Source organism: Daucus carota, chromosome 6 (assembly GCF_001625215.2).
Source record: "Daucus carota subsp. sativus chromosome 6, DH1 v3.0, whole genome shotgun sequence".
Classification (NCBI taxonomy): domain Eukaryota; kingdom Viridiplantae; phylum Streptophyta; class Magnoliopsida; order Apiales; family Apiaceae; genus Daucus; species Daucus carota.
In genome coordinates, this window is record NC_030386.2 from 24,525,323 (window position 1) to 24,548,177 (window position 22,855).

The 22,855-nt window shown below is 33.5% G+C and overlaps 4 protein-coding genes across 6 annotated transcripts; 3 read left to right on the top strand and 1 right to left on the bottom strand.

The window, feature by feature from the left end:
• Positions 1 to 106: 106 nt before the first annotated feature.
• LOC108226710 (putative cytochrome c oxidase subunit 5C-4) lies at positions 107 to 1,270 on the top strand. 2 transcript variants are annotated; one of them, XM_017401705.2, is made up of 2 exons: positions 107 to 246; positions 846 to 1,270. In XM_017401705.2, exon 2 carries the CDS (start codon positions 852 to 854, stop codon positions 1,047 to 1,049), a length of 198 nt encoding a protein of 65 aa, XP_017257194.1. In that variant the 5' UTR covers positions 107 to 246; positions 846 to 851; the 3' UTR covers positions 1,050 to 1,270. The 2 variants fall into 2 exon arrangements, with proteins under 2 accessions (XP_017257194.1, XP_017257195.1); XM_017401706.2 differs by having other exon boundaries at positions 851 to 1,270.
• A 116-nt stretch (positions 1,271 to 1,386) lies between these two features.
• Positions 1,387 to 9,773, bottom strand: LOC108192769 (polyribonucleotide nucleotidyltransferase 2, mitochondrial). 2 transcript variants are annotated; one of them, XM_017359249.2, is made up of 16 exons: positions 9,324 to 9,773; positions 8,885 to 9,040; positions 8,634 to 8,804; positions 8,118 to 8,243; positions 7,865 to 8,026; positions 7,622 to 7,741; positions 7,097 to 7,234; positions 6,834 to 6,996; positions 5,873 to 5,998; positions 5,340 to 5,470; positions 4,869 to 5,088; positions 4,551 to 4,634; positions 3,949 to 4,028; positions 3,284 to 3,427; positions 2,208 to 2,897; positions 1,387 to 1,934 (listed from the first exon to the last, which is right to left on the bottom strand). In XM_017359249.2, the coding sequence occupies exons 1-16, from the start codon at positions 9,648 to 9,650 to the stop codon at positions 1,830 to 1,832; spliced, it is 2,943 nt and encodes a 980-aa protein (XP_017214738.1). In that variant the 5' UTR covers positions 9,651 to 9,773; the 3' UTR covers positions 1,387 to 1,829. The 2 variants fall into 2 exon arrangements, with proteins under 2 accessions (XP_017214738.1, XP_017214739.1); XM_017359250.2 differs by having other exon boundaries at positions 8,885 to 8,981; positions 9,324 to 9,559.
• Positions 9,774 to 14,390: 4,617 nt separating this feature from the next.
• Positions 14,391 to 16,439, top strand: LOC108224909 (glutaredoxin). The gene is made up of 4 exons (XM_017399668.2): positions 14,391 to 14,547; positions 14,804 to 14,892; positions 15,941 to 16,039; positions 16,148 to 16,439. Exons 1-4 carry the CDS (start codon positions 14,492 to 14,494, stop codon positions 16,228 to 16,230), a joined length of 327 nt encoding a protein of 108 aa, XP_017255157.1. The 5' UTR covers positions 14,391 to 14,491; the 3' UTR covers positions 16,231 to 16,439.
• A 4,872-nt stretch (positions 16,440 to 21,311) lies between these two features.
• On the top strand, positions 21,312 to 22,703 carry LOC108225036 (glutaredoxin). The gene is made up of 4 exons (XM_017399837.2): positions 21,312 to 21,470; positions 21,591 to 21,679; positions 22,283 to 22,381; positions 22,459 to 22,703. The coding sequence occupies exons 1-4, from the start codon at positions 21,415 to 21,417 to the stop codon at positions 22,533 to 22,535; spliced, it is 321 nt and encodes a 106-aa protein (XP_017255326.1). The 5' UTR covers positions 21,312 to 21,414; the 3' UTR covers positions 22,536 to 22,703.
• Positions 22,704 to 22,855: the final 152 nt, after the last annotated feature.

The following is a 22,855-nucleotide window of genomic DNA, read 5'->3' on the forward strand; positions in this document are numbered from 1 at the left end:
TAGAAATACAAAATATAGATTACAAATAATTTGACCAAGATGTCAAAAGTAATTTATTTATTTTTTTAAAAATTATTACTTCGGGATTTTATTTAATTTTATGGCACGACCCTGGTGAGTCGGGGTGCTTCGCGAGAGTTCTAAAAGGGGGCAGCAGTCTCAGTATCATAACCTGCAGACTTGTACTACTTTGTTTTCACACCTCCCTCTCTCTCCGTCTCTCTGATCATCAGATAGCAATCACAGGTATTCCTTTCTGTAAAATCTATATTTTTCGCACAGAACATACACATATACATGTTAGTAAGTAGTAACGAACACCCAAAAGTTATAACGTTCCATTTGGTTGAGATAGCTATGTATCTTCTCTTTCTATGTGTATGCAAATTAATAACCTCCTTGTCTAATTTGCTCTGTTTCTTTTCCTTGTTTTACATGGTGAAATGGCTTGTTCAGTTGTTACTATTGTTTAGTACCAGCATATACGGTTCTTATGGTCAGGTTTTCTATGTTGTTGCTCTTCATGTTCAATACCGTGTTTTTCCCTTTTTTTATTATGCTCGTGCCTCGTATATGTCATGGACTATTTTCGGTAATTAAACTCTAGCTTTGATGGCTCTAGTGATCCCGAATCTGTGTCAAGTGCACTTGGTACTGTTTTATTGGTACTAAAATGTAGAAGTCTTAGCATAGTGTGTTTTGTTTATGATCAAACCACTGTTTTTATGTTAATTACTGTTCACTGATGTTTTTGAGGTGAGGGAAGTTGGTGCTTTTATGATATTTCTGTTAATTACTGGAGTTTTTGTGTTATGCTCATTGTGTTTTTCACGTGGATCCTGTAGAACAGAATGGGTGCTGCTCAGAAGATCGGACATGCTGCGTACCAGGGTCCAAGCGTGGTGAAGGAGATTATGATCGGGATAACACTTGGCCTCATGGCCGGAGGGCTTTGGAAGATGCATCACTGGAATAACCAGAAGAGAAGCAGGGAGTTCTACAATATGCTTGACAAAGGTCTCATAAGCGTTGTTGTGGAGGATGAGTAGGCTTTTAATTCTATGCTCCTGGCCTGGTTTGAATATGTATGTAGATGTAGTATACGGGCTTATGTTATCTGGAGTTTAAATCTAAGCTAATGCTGCACTGTTTGCGTCTTTCTATGTTATGTAGTGTGTTTCGGCCTTCTGGGTCGATTTTCTAGCTACATTGTTCTACAACATTTTGGTAGCTATGTTCCAAATAAATTCATATGAGGTGACTTAATGAAGGTTTAGGTGTTATCCGTAATCGTGCCAAGCTAAAATCGTAATAATATTTTCATACAATATGCATTAAAATTTTATTAAATACATAAGATAATAAAATTTAGAAAAGTCTTTAAAAAACCAAAAACAAATAATAAACAATATTTTATTAAATATATTGATTTTTCATATAACACATTTTTCATTTGTTAACCCTGAAAACAAATAAAGAGCTGGATCAGCCATAAGATTCTTCACTACTACAAGACCTGGATGGGTCCTAAATTATTTGAACTTACAAAACAATTACTTACTCGTCCAGAAACTATCTAAACGATGTCTTTATCTGAACGACTCAACCTACAAAAACGAATCTATAAATTGGAGATTTCTCAGATACAGGGTGGGAATCGTGCAAAATTTTGTCGTGCCTTCAAAATCATACAAGAACGTTCCTTCAATATTCTCTCTACACCATTTTTTGATATACAAAAACCTATATTCTCAATGGGTGTATCCGTAATTCCGTATATGTTCTCCGCAAGTCTATCCACGGTACTGCTTTGCATGGAAATTATAACACTAATCAGTTTCCAACATAGACATTACAGGGATCCCCTTGCTAGAAAAGCTACAGCATTTTACTTGGACCTCTTCGCCAACTTCAAAATCCTTTCTCCCACCCACCTGCATGGAAAACAAGGTCATGGTTTTAGAAAAAACCGTCTTAAAAACTTGTTTCCACTAAATGCTTATTTCTATCTTATATCGCATCTCAACCATGTATAGGAATATAATGCGGAAGAAAATTCTAATGCGAGACCAGAAAAGTAAAGCAGCAGGACCAAAACGTGGCCTCTTACAGAAGAGATCTGGATGACGACATTGCAGTGAGAATCAGAGCCATTATAGCAAACATACTTCATAGCAGAATTGAGATAATTATATAACATCATGTACCTCAAATTTATACATTCCACGAAGTCCACCGCCCAAGTCCAAGACCAATCCATGTGCCCGTATTTGATAAACCTTGGCTAAAACCTCGTTTCCCAGCTTCAGATTTTTTGCGTTGATGGGAGCCTCTGCTGAGGATTTATGATTTGCAGAGGTGTTACCATCGTCCATACCATTACCTCTGAAGCTGGATTTGAAATCTGTCTTTAACTCACTTGAATTTTTCGATGAAAATAGATCAAAGGCAGAGATTGGAGAATCACGGTCATTCTTTTGTGGTGCGACTACTTTTGACTTTTTATCAGATCTTTTATTACTCGAGGTCTTGGGCCTGCTGTTGGAATTCTTAACTAAAACAGCAGATTTTTCCACCTCATCGCACTCGGCAGCGCTACGGATTAGAATTTCCGATGATGAGGAAGAGGTAACATCACTACTTTCGTTTTTGTCCAACGACATATCCTCCATTGCTGATTCTTGTTTATCCTGTTCATTAGCAACATCATTAACCGGTGGCCAAATTTTAGGTGTTTCCATTGTCGAAGAAACAAAGTCCACGGTCATATTACTTGTCCTTCGAGGTTGAGGTTGAGTGGCTTTTAAAGATAACTTTATATTGCCACGAACATCTTGGCCTATGCACCTTAAAGTTACTTGCTGCCCGATGGATAACACATCTGAGATCTTGGATACCTGATGAGCAAGGACAAGAATAAATACATGTCATTCAGAAAGGTAACTGGTAATCTGGTACTGAATATAGTATTGTTCATGTCAGCCAACAATGATGCAGCGTCCAATTTGCCGGGGGATGACAGGTTATAATATAACATATTAACAAGTAACTACTCAAAGGCGTTAGACATGTAAACATCTTGTTTAGATGGTTAAAATAGTTATTTTATGTGACCAAGAAACAACATTATAACAGGTTAAGAAACACACAGTCACACACTGTGCAAGAATCAAGCACATATGGAAAAAAAGCAGCACAGTAATATACAAATATATATACAAAGACTGTAGGAAGCAACAAATAAGTAGCAAGTTGTCATATTCAGCTCCAATATTCTGCATACCGGATCATGCGATAACTCGGAAATGTGTAAGAGGCCTTGTTGCCCCCCATTGAACTCCACAAAAGCACCATATTCCTTTATCGAAGTTACGATTCCCTTGTAAGTCCCTCCGATTTCAATCTCACGGCCAACTATGAAGTCAATCTGGAGAGTAAACATCAACCACTTCAATCTCGTGTACTACTTTATATACACAGTAATCATTTTAATGTGGCACAGCTCCTTTATCTCTATCTGCCATTGTAAATATAATGTATCTACCATTTTTATTTTTATTTTGACAAATGTATCTACCATTTAAGTGTATGGCATGACTTAAAATATACAATTTATATTGCCATCTCCACAATTTAATAACCTAGGCAAAGACCTGCCAATGATCATAAATATAGAACCATAAGATGTCTTAATGGTTTCACTAACAAAAGAAATAATATTATTATCAAGTTGTGCTGCCAGCTTTTCTATTTTCTCCAAATATAGAATTATAGAAATAGAACATGACACTATCATTCAAAAATCAAATAAACATATTTGCAGGCTTTTGCAAAATATAGCTGCAGTATGAAAACGAAAAAGCATCACATTTCAGTTCGATCAATCAGATTTGAGTATCATACCAACAGAAGTGATTACTTGAATAAATGATTACAATTTACGAATACCTTCTCTTGCACTTTTTCCATTGCAGACTGATTTTTTGCAACCATTGTAATTGTTCCATCGCTCACTGACATCCGTGTACCTGTTTTAGAGAAATGATACATGAATTCATGGAGAAGTAGATGAATAAACGATTAATAAGAAAAATTTAGTGTAAGAAAATTATAACAGTGTGCACATGTTTGTATGATTAGTACTATTATATACATCTATCATACTACTATGCTGTACTTTGGAAACTAGTAAACTAAATATCACCAATGTATCTTTTATATGTTCAAACATGTGTAGACAAATAGAAGGTATCAAAAGCAGGAAGTGGTGTAGAGCCAGCTAAAACGAATCATATCAATGTCCTTGAGAATAACTGGTTTTCACACAATCCATGACAATCTTTCTTAGAAAAAGTAAATGTTGGGAAAGTTTAAAGTTAGGCCTATGAACACTGAAGGGAAAGAGTATAGCAGGAAATGGTAAAGACGATATCCCATACCAAGAGGAATTCAAAAATTAAAGAGTACTTTGTCTAATTCCAAATTTATTTTATGCAGCTGAGAAAAACATGTCAAGGCCACGATTTTACGGGTATCCAATATGATTATACCTGTTTCTTCTTCGATTTTTCTTTTTAAGACACCAAGCGGACCAATCAAGCGCCTGATAGCATCATTGTTATACTTTAGGATAACTGCAAGGTCGAGTGTTTAAAATTAAGCAGCAGGAAAAATAAAAAACACAAGTATTAAATTATGAACAGACATCTCGAATGCATTTTATCCCCAGAAATGAGGTTTCTGAGCTGTTTTTCCTTTTCACAGTAGAACCGTAATTGCTTACCAATTAGATGTATAGGAGAGAGCACAAAGTAGTAGGGCATCTGAATGGACAGAAAGCTAGTTGAGGTGAAAATGGGTACACATACCTAATCGAGGAGAGTTCCTGTCATCCTGAGAACGAGGTGCATTTATTTCTCGCTCCATATGATCGAGAATCTGTAGTCGACCTTTACGTGCTGGTTCCAAACTCTCACAAATTATATCGAGAGGAATTCCAGCTGGCTTTATATCCAACTGAATTGATGTTATTCCATGGCGTGTTCCTGAAACCTTGAAGTCCATATCCCCAAGATGATCTTCCAATCCCTAGAGAAAATTGAAGGATAAAGGGCAAGTAAATAATACATGGAAAAAAAAAAAAGGAATTAGACAGGAGATGAGATCTGTCATCTAAATGACCTAAAAGATATGATTCCTCAAAATCAAGAATGATGAATTGCAAAATCTTATGTTTAACAATATAGAATAAAAAACAATTAACTAGAATTAGCAAGTTATGTTTGCATGACTTTCACCTCCACACAAAGGTAAACTCACAGTTTGTGAGAGGGGCTCACCAGAATATCTGTTAGTATACGGTAATCGATTATACTCCCAGTAGATGGATCAACGTCGGTAACAAGGCCCACTGAGATCCCTGCTACATGTTCTCGTAACGGAATTCCGGCATCCATTAAAGCCATACTACCTATTATTTGATATGCACCCATAAAACCAGTAAGCAAGTCGGGTTATTGATAGACAACCAAAAAATCTCATATATGACCCCTTTTTCTTACCAACATGATTCTAGTCGAGTAAATATTACATATAAAGGGCTGCTTGAGTTCAAGAGGAAGCTTGACAAAAAATAATTAATCTACAGTATTGTCAGTGTCAGTAATTTAAGTCCTACTAACTTCCCATTTTATTCTTACAATTTAATTGTGAAAGAAAGAACAGTTCCAACATAAAATGATGACACTGAACAATGGGTACTTGGGTGCAATGAATACGCAATAAATAAGATTACTTCAGTAGTTATAAAAAGTATATACAGAGAAGAGATACATTTTGGTCACAATAGTTTAGTTACACTAGATTCATATACCTCCACACACAGATGCCATTGATGTAGAACCATCAGAAGCCATGACCTCCGAATTGATACGAACAGCATATGGAAAATCATCTTCAGGAGGTAACACAGCAAGCAGAGCCTTCTCGGCCAGAGTGCCTACATAAATTGAAATTCAAAGCACTCAAGGTATCTTTTCATAATTGGACATAAATTAAGTTAGAAAACATGTTTTCTTACCTTGGTTAAAAATATGTGTATATATATAACTATATATACAGTTTAGTGCACGGTATCATCCACCAACACTTGAGGACATATAGTTTGGCATATATGATATATAATACAGTATCCAAATATGAATTTTCTATAAGGTATCACCTGTTCACGAACTAGTGAATCTCTTTAAAAGGTCAGAAAGTTAAGCAGTATTCATATCAACAGACCTTTGACCAGTCTAGACCAGAAATTAGAGAGCTGTAACAATTGTATTATAAGATGAATACTAGAACTAGCCGATAGTTGCTTTAATGTGCATGTACTGGATGAAGTCTGACCCGGCAACCTATGCTGTAGTTCAAAAAGCAGCATACCTAGAAGTCATAGAGATGTAAACATCCCACCCACAATTCCCTCTATTTACGTGGAGGTTCAAAGACATCTTTGTTAACAAAAAATAGGAGTGGCTTGGTCTTACCTAGCCCAAGTCTGTTAGGTTCAGGGTATAACTCTTCCATAAGAAAGCAAATTGCAAAATTATTCCAAGTGAGTAACTTGGTTGGTATACTTTGCTTATAGACCAATAGCTTAAACATATTTATGCTTATTTGTCCTAATATCACTCCATTCATAGAAAGATTATCATCAGATATTTGTTAGCTCTATCCTCAAAATATTTACCAGCTGTTGACAACAAAAAGAAAGAGCATGTATACTAAAGGGTTATTGATTATATAAGCCCATCCTTTTCTAATAAACGTGTGAATTGGCTTACCATGTCCAACCTCACGTCTATTTAAACCACCTCGTTTACCAACTTCATTGATACAGAATGGGGGAAAACTATAATGAAGCATAAACCGCTTGGTAGATGGGCCAACAAGGGATTCCAAACGTTGCGCATCTCCAGGTGCTCCTAGGGTAACAGTACAAAGAACCTGTTTACAGTTAAAGGTATCAATGCAGTGAATTATGAAGATATTTTTAATATGGTATTAAAGTAGAATAAAAATGAATAAGAAATATATAGGCAGAGACCTGAGTATCACCGCGAGAGAAGAGTGATGATCCATGTAATACAGGTAAATTACCAGCTTCACAATACAAAGGCCTGACTTCATCGAGGCGCCTTCCATCCAGTCTAAACCCCTCATCAATAATTCTTTTGCGAATAACCTGGAAAATTACGAGACATTTAGTTAACTAATGTAATAAAGAAGCATAGCATTCACGTTTGTTGCTCATCTCCCATAAATTGTGCTTAGTCTTAAACTGCTGTTCTAGGTATTAAACAAGATTTCTCATGAGATCATGCCATAACTAAAAAAATGATGGTGAACACTTCAACAAGACAAATCACAGTTGAATACAAACGTTCAGGATACAAAATCATATTTCTTCCAAGTATTTTACATCATAATTAAAAGAAATTTGCATGTGAAAAAAGTTCAACAATAATTGTCTTAACCAGAAATTCAGAAGAACTGATGATAAATTGAAGTGTTGAAGTAACATGAGAAATAAACGTAACCTGATTAAGTTTATATCCAAACATCAGCTTACCTCTTTCCTGACTTTATCAACTGTCTTGGGTAATACTTTCAAACTTTCTTCATCACAATCTTCTTCTAGAGCTTTTCTGATATCTTGAGTAATATTTTCTAAGGCCTCACCTCGTTCAAACTGATATGAATATAAAGAAAATCTTACTTAAAAGGAAAGATGGGATCAGAGGTGCATATATATATAATAAGTATGTTAACAAACAAATGCGATATATGACCAAATTTTTAAATTTGCATTTACCTTTCCATATGCAGGATCTGTAAAAATAGTTTTGATTGGTTCTTCAGCCAGATTCCTAATTTTTTCATATGTTTCTTTTGATACCATAGATAACTTATATTCCTTCTTTCCTTTACCAGCTTTCCCTGCCAGTCGGACTTGAGGGTCGATATATTTAACTGCCTGCATCAGCAAATTTGTGTAACGTGGACTTTAGCTAAATTACTATATTTTCCAAAATATGAAAAAAGGCTAATGAGGACTAATAACTCACCTCAACGTGAGCAAGCTTCAGTGCAGCTTCTAGATCTCTTTCCGTAATCTCTCGAGCTTGCACATCTATCATCAAAGCTTTGTCTTTGGTGCAGGCGTATACCAAGTTGAGATCACTTATAGTAAGCTGCGTCACATCCATTATAAAGTAATTACGAGTCATGCTTGATTGTATATCACACACTAAAAAGTGCATCAGGACGTAAGTGATCCAAGTTTTACATGGTACTAGTAAGAATATTTGACAACTCCACAGAACACAAACAATAGTACAAAGTGAATACTTGACAATGTCCAGAATATAAAAGCTGGAAGTTATTCATTTCAGAATTGTGCCACCGATGAGATCAATCAATAATTTATTCTGTATGTAGGAAATTTCAAAATACAGGGATATTACTTGGAACAAAAATCCAAATAGATAGTCAATACTTTTGGCTTCGATAAAGATTGCTTATAACAGTGTCAACTTGATATCCTAAAAAAAAATATTCACAAAGACAAATGTAGAGCTAACCTCATCCATGCTTGGATTCACGACTAAATTCCCGGAAATCCTCCCCATTCGAATCATACCAATGGGACCATTCCAAGGAATATCTGAAAGCATAAGAGCAGCTGACGTGGCATTGGCTGCCATCACATCAGGATCTTGTTTGCCATCAGACGAGAGAACGTTGGCTGATACCTGTAAACCACACCAAAATTTTATAAATTAAAAATGATGAAAAGCAAAAATAAATTACCCACTATGAGATACCAACACACCTGAACCTCGTGGAAAAATCCAGCAGGGAAAAGTGGTCGTATGGGCCGGTCAATAAGACGGCCACATAATAATTCACGTTCTTTAGGAGCACCCTCCCTACGCATAAATGTATTTGGAATTACACCTTGAGCAAACTGTTTTTCTTGATAATCAACCTTCAATAATAAGACCCATCCGATTAAGATTCTTGTAGCGACCCAATAACATACATTGAATGCGGAGTTGCGGACCCATAATCCAACAACGGAGAAAACTTATCAGCGATAAAAACACCCAACTCAATTAACCCAAAATGACTCCTTCACAATATTATCATTCTAAGTTTTTCCATTCATTTCAATCGAGTAGTTTCACCAAATTCTATACCAACACAAATTTGCCAATTTTACAAAAAACAGAAAATTAAAAACATATACAAAAAGTAGAAAAATAACATACGGTGAGAGGTAGAAAGTCTTTAACGGAATCGCCTTTGGCGGACGTGACAGCAGACAAAACCTTGGTCTCGTCCATTCCAATAACCACGGCGCCATTAGCAAAGCGAGCAATTTTACCAGTTTCCAAGACAATCTTTCTTGAGCCAATCTCGAGCTCTTCGGTGAAAGTTTCAAGAAACTTGGTCCCGGCCACCGGAAACTCTAATTCGGCCGGAGAAGGCGACTGTGAAGTGGCGAGAGTGGAGGCGTGGATGTTGCGAAATCTCCATTTGAGAATGTAAGGCAGAGAGAAAAGATGGTGGTTCTTTCTAAGAGCTACTGACGCCATTTAAATGATTTGATTTTTGATTTGGGGTTTAAGGGTTTAGGGTTTAAGCGGGTGCTTCACTTCTTCTACAGCAGCTCGGGCTAAACTAGACCAGGTCCAGGAGTGTGTTCTTTATTTATTTTTTTCAAAAAATAATTGATTCGTTCATGTAATCATGTTGGAACTTGGAACTAAAAAACCCAACTTGTGCTCGCGCTATTTTCTATGTTACATTTATGTATTCTAGATAAATTCAAGTAAATGGAAACAAATTAACATAATAATAAATCCTTACAAAAAAATATCATAATAAAAATTATACTCCCTCCGTCCCCTTTTACATGTCCATTTTGCTTTTCGAGGAGTCAAATTGACCAATTTTTGACTAAACATTACAAATTATCTACTCATCATCCTTAAAATCTGAAAGTTGCATATTAAAATAGACTAAATATACTTTCTAGTGATATAATTTTTATTATTTTTCTCAATTATCTGATATATGTAAAGTTCAGTCAAAATATAGTCAATTTGACTGGTCAAAAGTCAAAATGGACATGTAAAAGGGGACGGAGGGAGTAATGAATATTTGACTAAGTAACTTGTTTTATATAATAATTTCAATTTTTGTGAATTTATAAAATCATAAGTTATAGTTTTGAGTTATTATTACGTGTATCGAAATTTTAACCGTGAATTTTACACCACTCGATATAAATTGTTTTTATTTTCATTATTTTGTGTTAATAATTCAAAAGTCATTAATAACTTAAATTACCCAAATATATGTTTTAAGTTTTTAACTTACATATTAAGGGATTGTATTCAACTAAGATTTTAATGTATTGTTTTTTGTCTGTGGGTTCTAATTGATTTTTTTTGTTCAAATTTTTTGATAAAATATTAAAGAGTTCGTATAGATTTTTTAAAATTTAAACACAATATTTCAAAATCTCATACTCTCTCTATCCCACCAAATTCTTTGCATTACTTTTTAACACGCATTTTAAGACCTTTATAAAGTATATCTATATTATATATTTTTTTTTAAAAAAAAAATTCCTGAAAAAAAGTTTGGAGTTTAAGCTCTTATTCAAAAAATTAAAACTTTACGAGAGTTTCGAAATTCGTGCAAACAGTATACGTAAACTTCCTTGAGGGACTGAGGGAGTATATTTTAGTGATATATCAAAAAACCAAAACACAATGCCATATTTGATACAAGTCTTACGAATCACCCAAAATAGCATGCAAATTTTTCTCAGAAATGTTATCGAAACTCATAACAAGAAACACAAAAATATCAAAACAAACACAATCTCAAAAAGACATAAATAGGAGAGAAGATGGAAGAGTGAAGATAACCAACAGTGATAAGAATGAAGGTTAAAGAGCGAAGAAATGGCGGTTAGAATCCTAATTTTAATTTTGTAAGTCAGACTCTCAAAATTGTAAATCCTCGATCATGATTTTATACTTAGTCAGAGGCTTGTATTACATATAAAAATATCACTAAAGTCCGTTGGAATGACAGACTTTACTCAAAAGATATTTTAAAAAACAGATCATTTTAATTTTTGGAAAACCGTTTCTCAATTTTTACGAAAACATTTTATTATCAATCTTCAATGAAATCAATATATTATATTTTATAATCCAAATTATATCTATATAAAAAAATATCAAAATATAATCCAATATCTGTATCAATTTTTTTTTCAAACACAACTTTGAGAACCGCTCCCAAATTATCAAGAAGAGGGTTACATGGTCATAATCTTGAAAACACGGATGATAATAAAACATGATTGCTAAATGCAGTAATTTTTGGGTATTGCTAAATGCAGTAAAATTTTATTTTATGCAGTAATCACAAGTTATCTTACTAACCTTCTAATATCTTACTTGTCATTAAATATAAGACCTACTCCCTCCGTCCCTCCCATTTTATTACATTTTCCTTTTTGGGATGTCTCATCCAATTCTTTACATTTCAAAACTTACCCAATATAGTCAATAGGTCCCACCACTTCTTCACTTTTTTTTTCCTTTTCACATTACTTTTACTCCACTATCTTCTTTTTATACATTAAAAATCCATGGGTCCCACCACTTCACCCACTTTTCTTTCTCTTTTCCACTACTTTATACATATTTCTTAACCTCCGTGCCCAACCCAAACGATAAGAAATGGGAGGGACGGAGGGAGTAACTTTTAGCGCTGGTTGACCATGAATCTATTACACCTTTAACCAGGTTATGTACTCACGAGGCAGCCATATACGAGTATCTCATTCTCTATGAGATATTTCAGTTGTTTTGAAAAGTTTTAGTGTTAAGGTCAAAATTTTAATACAAGAATATTTTATAAACTAATTACCCAATTTTTTATTATTTATTTCTTTTAATTACAACAATTAATTTTTTAAGGTAAATCGCCGAGAACATGTGGAAATTGTAATAAAAGGAATTTTTACTTGTCTATTGTAACATAAATTTTTTTATACGATAAATGTTGTCTTTACTTTTACGATAAATTTTTACTTTTACTATATTGTCTTTATTTTCTATGTTTTTTTGTTGTTGATTTTATATTTTCCGCCAGCGCTAAAAGTTAGGTGTTATATTTAATGACAGGTAAGATATTAGAAGGTCAGCAAAGTAATTTCTGATTACTGCACAAACTAAAATTTTACTGCATTTGCAACCAGAATCCAGATGTCATCACAGCTTTAGTCCAGAAGCCCAATAAGTAATGGGCTCTTGTGCAAAATGTGGACGACACAAGCATTTTCCAAAGAAAATGTGGACGATAAAATTGAGTCAGGAAATCATCTTGTAAAATCTTCTCGGGCCCACTACTTCAATTCCGATTTTCAGTCTGAACGTTTTCTAAAACGTCATGGAATGCGTACAAGGCTGCCAACAAACAAACGATAAGAAGCATCTAGAAGAACATTTCTATCCATTCAAAATCTCCTCCAAAGAAGAGCAAAATTAACTAGAAGAAAAAAACGCGTTCGCTTTCAAAAAGAGGCAATATTATTCTGATTTTGACATTACGCTCCCAATTTTTATGATCAAAAGAAAAGAACACAAACTTTCAATACAGCCTAAATAAATATCCGACGAGTTTGGTGGCTCATGTCAAAACACACAAGTCTGGTGGCTTCACATGAGTTTTTGTTTTTGTGTTTTTTAAACAAATTCAATAATTCAAATAAAATAATAAATTAACATAGGTATAATTTGTAATCTTATTTTTTGTTCACATTTTTTGGTTTGGTACTCACTTTTTGGAACAAAAAGTCTACATATTTAAAAAAAATTATAATGATGTTAAAATTAAAATTAAAATTATAAATATACAATTTTGAATATCTCTTTTTAATAAGAACCTTCGTTTAACTCTTTTAAATTCTAACGTGTTCTATTTCAATATAAACGCGAACCATTGCATAACTTTTTCAAACTCTAATATGTTAAGATATGCGAAATATGAAAAAGATGATTGAAAATTAATTGAATAATAGATTATCACATATTAATAACAAAACAATATTTATATATTGATAATAAATTATGAAAACTACATTTTTGTGAGAAGATATAATCATTTTTTTGATTAAAATTCAATTTATTATTATTATTAATATAGTAATAAAATGATGTTAAAATTTAATATAATCATTCAATTTATTAATATTAATATAGTAATAAAATAATTTTAAAATTTAAATTAAAAACAATAAATTATGAATTATATACCCGCTCGTGTTTCGCACGGGTTAAAGGCCGGTTAAAATAAAAAGCCAGTCCATTACATTTGCACAGACCACAAACCTATTTCACCTCGTCATTCAAAAAGCTAAGTTAATTTTGTTTCATATTCTTCTCCGTTAAAATTTTTGTACATATGTGAGATATAAAAAAATATATTTTATATATTACTTTTTAAGAAAATTTAATATTTATATTATTTTAAAAGAAATTTTCGAAAAATAACATACAAATGTATGTGTTTTCATCTGAAACTACATGTAAACTGCTCATTATTTTGGAATGGCAGAATATATTTTATCTATATATAATATATATTAGTTTAACTTCTGACAGAAGGGAGAAAGCCAAATACGCCCTCTGAGTTTGAACTTTTTCCATCGACTTTTAAGAGTTTTGATCGCATACATAATATTGTTATTTTTAATTTTTTTTATGAATAAAAATATATTAATAATATTTTTATTCACAAAAAAATTTAAAAATAATAATTTTAGATGTGCGGTTAAAATTTCTAAAAATACGTGCAAAAAAGTCAAGAGTCTAATGTATCCGAAGGGAGTATTAATCTTATACAATGGTAATAATAAATAGCCATTAAATCCGTAATTGTAGGTATGATTGCGAAAATTAGGGATTGTGAAGTTCCAATTCAAGAATTAACAAACAAATTTGATGAATTAAAATTTTAGTCAATACAATTATAATCAGTAAAACATATTTTTTAAATTAATCAATATTTTTTAAAATTAAGCAATTTTTTATAAGTAAATTAATTTTTTAAAAATGACTTACGACAAAAAGGATATAAGAAATAAATAGACGGAACACCATATAATAAAATAATTTTTTCTCCCACAATCGCATTTTAATTAGACATCATCGAAATAAAAAATAATACTTTGTTGTTGTGGATAAAGGGCGGCGAGAAAAGCGTAAGAAAACAAAAAAACAAAAAAAAAACACGGAAGAGCGTGTGTGGCTATTGCATTCGCGGCTGCCTATATATACGCATTTTTCTGTCCATGACTGACATATAGCATCTCTGCTTCTGATTAGGGATTTTTTTGAGAAAAAGAAAAATGGCATTGGTAAAGGCTCAGGAATTAGTTTCAGCCAATGGAGTCGTCGTCTTCAGGTCTCTCCCTCTCTCTCTCTCTCTCCCTCTCTCCCTCTCCCTCTCCCTCTCTCTCTCGTTCATTGTTGTTGATAAAATTTTATCGGTATGTTTAGAATGAAGCATCTGCAAGCATATGCCATATAGACATTCATATATGTATGCTCATGTTAATTAGTGATTACTGGATAAAATGTAATTGGAATAATTCAAATGAAATGGAAACTTGGATCTGAACTTATCCTGATTCAATTGTTTGATTAATATGATTATGCAGCAAAACTTACTGCTCGTATTGCGCGTCGGTGAAGAAGTTGTTTAATGATCTTGGAGTCACTTACAAGCTCCTCGAGTTGGATGTTGAAAGTGAGTCCTCTCTTTTCACTACTACTCCCCCCTTGTTTTACTTCATTGAACTATTAATACACCATTAAAAGGAATACTTTCTATCATTTTTTTAAAAAAAATCTCAGCTCACACATGTGATATGTAATATGTAGTTGTAATTTTGTGTTACATCATTAATCAGGTTTTTTAGCTGATTTATCTTCTGCAGTGTTAGATGTCATGGGTATTTTTGCGGGGTTTTCTTAGAGTTGGAAATTAGAATTTTAAGTTGCAAGTTTTTTGTTTGTTTGTTTTTTAATTTGTGATAGAGAGATTCGAACCTGCTAATTGTTTCGACCTTAATTTGAAGCCATACCAAACTCAGCCATCTCAAGTTCTTAAAAATGCCACATACAGTTTCTTCTTATATTCTGAAAAGTTCGGAGTACTCTATAGTTATAGTTAAGCATTTCATTTTGTGATCATAAGTTACCAGGACTCGAGTATGGCTGCACGACACGGGCACGGATCATTATTTTTCTGAAAATTAGGATTCTCGGATGTGAGTCCAAAATCGGACACGGGTGCGGGGACTTGGCATATAAGCTTTGAAAATTTATATGTTCTTAATCCATTTTACATCTGAAAAAATATTTATGACTAGTGTGTTCGAATAATTAAACTTATGCACGTGATTATATGTCATATCCGTGTCATATAGTCAAAGGATAACATAGAAAGGTCAGATATGGACTTTACTCTTCACAAGCAAGTTGTTGTAAGTCCTTTTATATCATTCTGATCTTAAGTGGTACAAGATGAAGTGTCCGGTTTCAATATGAAGGATCCGATTCAGATCCCGTACCCACACCCATGTCATGTCCGGTCGACATGGGTATAAGGCCAAAATCAAAGAGTCCGGGAGACAGAGTTGTAATCACTGGGAAAATATAATTGTTTATTTCTTTATCTTTTAGTGCTCAACATTTTAAAGTATATACTTGTCATTTGTCAACCATCCGTTAGTAGAGCATTTTAAAATATTTTTGTATACTAAAATAAACTGCATGACTACACTTTAATTAAGGTGACGGAAGTGAAATTCAAGCAGCACTAGCAGAATGGACTAAACAGAGGACTGTGCCAAATGTATTCATTGGAGGGAAGCATATTGGTGGCAGTGATTGTATGTTTCAATTACTCAAAACATGCCTATATTACAACATAATCACTTTGTAATAATTTTCTATATTGCTTATATGTTCATTTATTATTTCTTTTTGTGTTCTTGCAGCTGTATTTGCGTTGCGCAAGAGTGAGAAACTTATTCCATTGCTGACTGAAGCTAAAGCTCTTTCTGTTTCCAGTAGTTCTTGATTCTGAGGTGCTATGTTGAGCTTTGGGGATACAGTACTATAAAATAAATAAATAACAGTTGGATGTAATGTATTCAGTCGTTTAACAATGATGTTATGTATCAGTAGGGAATGCTACTATTGTGAACTTGATGTATGAATGGTGATTTGATTAATATTATGAAGTTGCCGTAATTTTTTCATCATTTTTAATAAATATTTTGTTATATATCCCAATGAGTTATATTTATTTCTAAATCATTGATTAGATCTAAACACTGATGAAAAGATGTGTAGGCTCTTCTAGATCAATACCCTCCATTGTAAAATTTGGTTGAGATTCAATTTGTTTGGCAGCAGTGACCTGAAAAGTGATTCATAGGGATAGTAGTGTTCTGAATGAAATCAGAATCTAAAAATCATATTTATATACAAATTTAAAAGTCTTGCTCAAACACACGCACAAATCGTGAGCTTGAGATGGTGATCCTAAATTTGATCATTCGAGGTTAAGGACAATAGGTATGCCTTTAGCCAAGGTTCTTACTTGGCAGATGACCAATAAAGCAGTTTTTGCATTTAGGACCAAGGTTTTCAGAGGTTCTTACTTACCAGATGACCGATGAAGCAGTTGTGGTGGTTTTTACTACCCAGCTGACTAATAAAGCAGCTGCTGCATTTAGGACCCGATTGAATTTGTGATAATGCTGCTAGAATATGCTTGGTAGGTTCGGTTTGTGTAGCTGGAAACTGCAATTATAACAAGTAGCCTTCTTTTTCCTTGGATTTCAACTGGCCTTCTTTTAGTTAATTTTTTTTGTCAATATAAGCTTTTGACCTCAAGCTTTCTTTTCCGGTTTTCCCTCTCGTGTGTGCCCGTTAGATTCCTTCGTAACCATTATACTGATACAGCGTATGAAAACCATTGTAGAATTACATGTTACACAAATCCTAACAACGTAATATGAATTGAATTAAGCATCTCAGACCAGATGATGAGGCCGATAGACAAAACTGGTCACTGATGAATTGGATAAGTTATCTATCCCCACTCTTCCATTTTCAATTTCTACAGGTAACTTTGGGATATCTTTTTCAGCTAGTTACAAACAAAAAATCAGTGTCAATGATGCCAGCCTTATTGCTGAGTAATATTAATGGCAGGTCAAATCTATAGTGCTAGTTCTCATGAGTTGACTCGAGTTTTGACCACTAAGAACTACAAATTAGCCATGGTTAATTATCAATTAGGTCACCATTTTACACTAGAAAATATCAAGTGGATCACTCGGAAAGTTTTGGTCTCATTTGAGTCACTAAAGTCATAAAAAAATATTAAATGGATACCTCTAATATCTTTTCGAGAAGTAAATTTTATTTTTCATTGAGTTTCACACATTTTTCTTAGCTGTTAATATAATCAAATGAAAGGTTATGATTTCTAGTATTTATGATAATATATTCAGATTTTAAGAAATTTATTTACTATTTATTTTTGATTTTACAATTATTTTATTTAATTTATATCAAATAAATAATAAATAAATTTCTTAAAATCTAAATATCTTATGATAAATAGTAGAATTCATAGCTTTTCATTTGATTATACTAACAGCCAAAAAAAATGTGTGGAACTCAATGAAAAATAAAGTTTACTTCTCGAAAAGATATTATAGGTATCCATTTGATATTTTTTATGACTTTAGTGATTCAAATGAGACCAAAAATTTCTGAGTGGTCCACTTGATATTTTCTAGTGTAAAAAGTGACCTAGTTGATAATTAACTCAAATTAGCCTAACAGCTTGAAAATTACGAAACAAATGCATGGTGCTGTTCAAAGGAATAATAATTAGTAATGATCTGGTATCGTTCCACTTGCATATGTTTTACTATTGCTAGTTCATGGGTTGGCATAGAAGAGTACTCATTTATGCAATAGAAAACTATGTAATTAATGAAATTTAAGCATTTACTACTTTACATTGAACTGCAGCTTAAATATGTATCTGCAATCACTCCTCTTCGTATCTCAGCATTATGATCTGCGCCATTGCCTTTCAAGTCTCCAACAGTATAATGATGGATACCAAATTTTAAAATGGATGGTTAGGCTTACACATTAGACCTTATTAAAGATAAATATATGTATGCAGAATGAAAGAAAATGAAACTTTGTGATAGGCATTGCTATCAATCTGATATAGTTTACTTAGCTCGAGGCAATCAAAATCTGATGGTTGTATTTATTCAAGCATGAAACTGTAAACTAACCAGTCCAGAGACCCTCTGAACGACTGAACCAAAAAGCTCCTGGTGCCTCTTTCCGTTCAAGCTTATTTTAATAAGAAGGTAATTTTATCTCAACATGAACAAGCTTTGATGCAGCTTCCAGAGATCTCTTTCGGTTATCTCCCATCTTCCACATATAACCAGAGCTTTGTCTTTCGAGCAGGCACATAACAAGATGAGATATGTAACAGTGTGACATGCATCTAGAATTTTAAGATATTTACTAATATATCTAAAACTAGGTGTATAACCCGCGCTTCGCGCGGTTTTTGAAAATTTTATGAAGTAGAAAAATATCATGAATCTCTTCTCTAATTCAAAATTACGATAATCGAGCCAATTGTTGACACCATTTTTTTTTTACCACCGTCTTGAAGGGACAAAAGAAAGATCTTATTGTATTTGTATAAATATGTGACCTTGTTTCATGATCAATTTATTGTGACCCTAACACTTTTATAATCAATAATAAGTTTATTGGATCCTTTTACATTTCTTTAAAATTGTTAAATGTTACAACTTTGTCTCTTTTTTTTCTCCCAAAGAACCAAGTTATATCAAAAATTTATACACATATTCTTTATCATATTACTTGCATAATATTATGTAAAATTTTCCCACACAAATCATTTTTTCTTGTACCCCTATTTTTTTGGGTAGAGAAGTAGTTACTTTTTAATATATCTTTTTCCTTTTTTAGCACTGCATAAGTTTATTATTTTTTTAGTTACCAAATCATTTTGACCATCATAGTATTTTACTAATAATATTTTTTTTTGGTGGAGAGTTAGAATCTTTTCAATATATATTTATTTTGAACTTTTGTAACATTGCACAAGTTTATTTTTTTTTTGGTTATCATATCATTTTGGCCAAAATAGTTTTCTATTAATAATAAATTTTTTGGGCTAACATATTTATATTTCTGTAATCATTAATCTTTTTTGTTTGGATATTAAATTTACATAATTATTATTTACAAATCTTAGTAAATCTAAGAATATCACCCTTTTTTTTCTCTCAAAGGACAAAGTCTCATTAATTTCCTAGGCTGATAAACGGCAGAATGCCTAGCCCATTCATTTTTTAAAGAAAAATCAAGTAACCAAACATGCAGTCAACTTTAGAAGAGCCACAATGCAGAAGGCAAGGGAAATTGTCAATTGGAAAACATCAGTCACATGGTAAAAATAAAAGGAGAAGCCAGGTTCTCATTACATATGCCTTGTTTTATGGCATGCATGAGTCATAAAAAGTTGGCACTATAACATGGATGAAGCTAATAAGGCCTTAAGTGCTGTGCAAGGTCTGACTCTAAGAAGCAACCTGAGATCAGGTGCGAGCTTTCTCTTACGCCCATGAATCTCTCGATCTGTCATCAACAATATTATACTTGTTTTGTGACAACTTGAACACATATTCCTTGCTCATCAGCGACTGCAGTTCTGCTGGAGCAGAGTTGTCACCTGGGGGCATTTTGTTAAGCAGCTTCTTGTCAACCAAATTTCTACAACTCCAGCAGCATCATATCCTGGAACATGATGCGACCATGCATGATTTAATTATATAACTATAACCACATATAAAAACTATAACAATTACAGTAGAACACTTTAGAGTGATAAAAAGATTCAAGTGGAGACATAAAGGCAGTTCATGAGTTTGTTCTTTGTATGCTACAGTAACGGCAGCTAAGCTTATTTATATACATTATTCTAATGAACTTTACAGATGCATAATTATAAACCAGAGAATGTTTTGATTCTAAAAATCTGCTGCTATGCTCTCCAGATAAATCAAAAACAGATAACTGCCCACGATCATGATCATATAACACAAATCAACCCTGAAAATTAGCAAAAGTATATACGTGATTTGCTAGCGTGGAGATGAATAACATACATACCTGCTTTGATCCTCTAGCTGAATCCGTCATTTGATCCAGAGTCTCTTCACAATCTTTTCCCTTTCAATTCCTTTTGCTTAACAATAAATTCTATTCCCATTCCTGAAAAACAGAGAAACAATAGGTTTGCAAACATCAATATCAAAAACCTTTTTACAAACTTTTTAAAACAACTGCAATTTCTACTTAGACCTCCTCTCCATAATAAGCTGAAACTAAGAACTCAAAATTTCTTCTAGACCAGCAGAGTGCCAAAGCCTCAAATCACTTCTAATCTACAGCACAAGAACAGTATGATTACCGTATAAAATAAAATATAGAAAAAATCGTCCAAAGCTAATTCAAATCTTCATAGAGGCACTCTATCAAACGGTTCTGGTGCAATCGTCGAAAGCTAAAGCACAGGCGTTACCGACGTAGAATCCGAAGTGAGGAGATCCATCAGTATCGTCCCGAAGAGCCCTGCTCGACCAACCCGAAGAGTCCCGCTCGATCAATCAACATACAAAGTAAAATAGTTATCAGGGAAGGCCATTTATAAGAAAATCTCCGAGTAGGCACAGAGGCTTCAGTTACGAACCGGATAAATGAAGTGTCTGTCCAAGTCCCAGACTGAACATAACTGCTAGGCAAGCGGAGAGACAGAAGGAGGCAGAAGGGTTGATCATAAACATAATATAAAAAAAATAGTCAGGAGCGCAGAGAGCAGAGATTGTGATTGAAGAAGCATGAGAAGCGCCACGTAGGCCGCCCGAGATTTTACTTTATATAGGTATATATAGATATAGATGGTTTTATACACTAGTCAATGCTGAATTAATTACGATGAAAGCAGTTATCATTTTTATTATGTAATTATTTTCTTATTAAAAATGAACAACAAAAACCAATAACATAAATAAATAAGAGAATTCTTCACAGCACAAACGTAACAAACAGCACCTCTAGCGTGTGTGCCTAAACAAAATAGCTTCATACATCCGTGACAGGGTTTTTTGAGACGGAAAAAATGGCAATGGCAAAGGCTCAGGACTTGGTTTCATCTAATGCAGTGGTGGTCTTCAGGTATATGATATAGAAATGATCGGTGATTAGATGATTTGTTTCTCGAATGATTTGAATTTAAATGAATATTTGGATCGGAAGTTATGCTGATTGATTTGTTTGATCGATGTAATTGGGCAGCAAAACTTACTGCCCGTATTGCACCTCGGTGAAGAAATTGTTTAATGATCTTGGCGTCACCTACAAGCTCGTTGAAATGGATGTTGAAAGTTAGTTTTTTTTACTCTTCCTCTGATTTTTGTTCCACAGCTTGCATCTGTTATATGTATCCTGTTCTCGATGAATTGTACGCATACGAATAACACTTGCATTTTTTTCGTGGTCATATATGTGGTTTGTGAGAGTTAGTAAGTAAAATTAGGGATTTCATTTATGTGTTGTGCAATCCAAAAAATTTATGAACTTGGAAAATGTTGGTAGAGAGATCGAAAAATTTGAGGCCTTGGCCAAATCAACTATCTTAAGTTCTGGACATTGTTATTCATACACCCTTAATCTCAGTTAACGTCACACCTTCCTTACTCATTGAGTGCCTCATCCACTGATGAGATCGCTAGTTTAATGGATAGACAGGTTTAGCTCTATTTGTTAGAGACGGCTTAGTGTTAAGTTGATTATTTGTCTGCATATTATTTGAACATTTGCCAGTAAGATTAATAAATTTGTTCTTGCTTGTCTATTACTATTTCAGTCTGCGGTCACATTTTTCAGTTCTTACCCATAAACCAACCTTTAGTTGATCTTTTCAAGTGCTTTGTCGATACAATGATCCAATTGCTAATATACACTGCACGACTGAACTTGTATTGAAGGTGATGGGAGTGAAATTCAAGCAGCACTAGCTGAATGGACTAAACAGAGGACTGTGCCAAATGTTTTTATTGGAGGGAAGCATATTGGGGGCTGTGATGGTATGTTTGAGTTACTAATACACGCCTACTTGATAACGCTGCTGTAATAATTTTAATATTGCCTTTGCGTTTTGCAGATGTATTTGCCTTGCGCAAGAGTGAAAAACTTGTTCCTTTGTTGACTGAAGCCAAAGCTCTTCCTGGTAGTTCTTAATTCTGAGGTGTTAAATTCTGCTGTGAGGATACATTACTGAAATAAATAATGGTTCGTTGTCTGCTGGCCGGTGTTTAGCGATAATCTTATGTGTCAGTAGATAAATGCTTTTAATTTGAACTTGATGTATGTGTGGTGATTTGGTTAATGGTATCAGGTTGGAGTACATATTATCTGCTGTTCTTCTATCACGTTACTGTATATCGCATGTTCCCTTTAAGTTATCTTGTTTCTATCATTTGTTAAATCTGTTACCAGAAGAAAAAGTGCTGCAGGTGCTTCTAGAGCAAGCACCCTACTAAAGGGTGCCATTCTTACGT

Excerpts from the sequence above, each read along its gene's own strand:
- LOC108225036 (XM_017399837.2), top strand. The coding sequence starts at position 21,415 with ATGGCAATGGCAAAGGCTCAGGACTTGGTTTCATCTAATGCAGTGGTG. Across the intron at positions 21,471-21,590 it reads AATGCAGTGGTGGTCTTCAG|CAAAACTTACTGCCCGTATT; the intron begins GTATATGATATA and ends GTAATTGGGCAG. Across the intron at positions 21,680-22,282 it reads CGTTGAAATGGATGTTGAAA|GTGATGGGAGTGAAATTCAA; the intron begins GTTAGTTTTTTT and ends CTTGTATTGAAG.
- LOC108226710 (XM_017401705.2), top strand. The coding sequence starts at position 852 with ATGGGTGCTGCTCAGAAGATCGGACATGCTGCGTACCAGGGTCCAAGC.
- LOC108192769 (XM_017359249.2), bottom strand. The coding sequence starts at position 9,650 with ATGGCGTCAGTAGCTCTTAGAAAGAACCACCATCTTTTCTCTCTGCCT. Across the intron at positions 8,244-8,633 it reads TGAATCCAAGCATGGATGAG|CTTACTATAAGTGATCTCAA; the intron begins GTTAGCTCTACA and ends GATGTGACGCAG. Across the intron at positions 5,999-6,833 it reads TAGACGTGAGGTTGGACATG|GCACTCTGGCCGAGAAGGCT; the intron begins GTAAGCCAATTC and ends CAATTTATGTAG.
- LOC108224909 (XM_017399668.2), top strand. The coding sequence starts at position 14,492 with ATGGCATTGGTAAAGGCTCAGGAATTAGTTTCAGCCAATGGAGTCGTC. Across the intron at positions 14,548-14,803 it reads AATGGAGTCGTCGTCTTCAG|CAAAACTTACTGCTCGTATT; the intron begins GTCTCTCCCTCT and ends ATGATTATGCAG. Across the intron at positions 16,040-16,147 it reads GCATATTGGTGGCAGTGATT|CTGTATTTGCGTTGCGCAAG; the intron begins GTATGTTTCAAT and ends GTGTTCTTGCAG.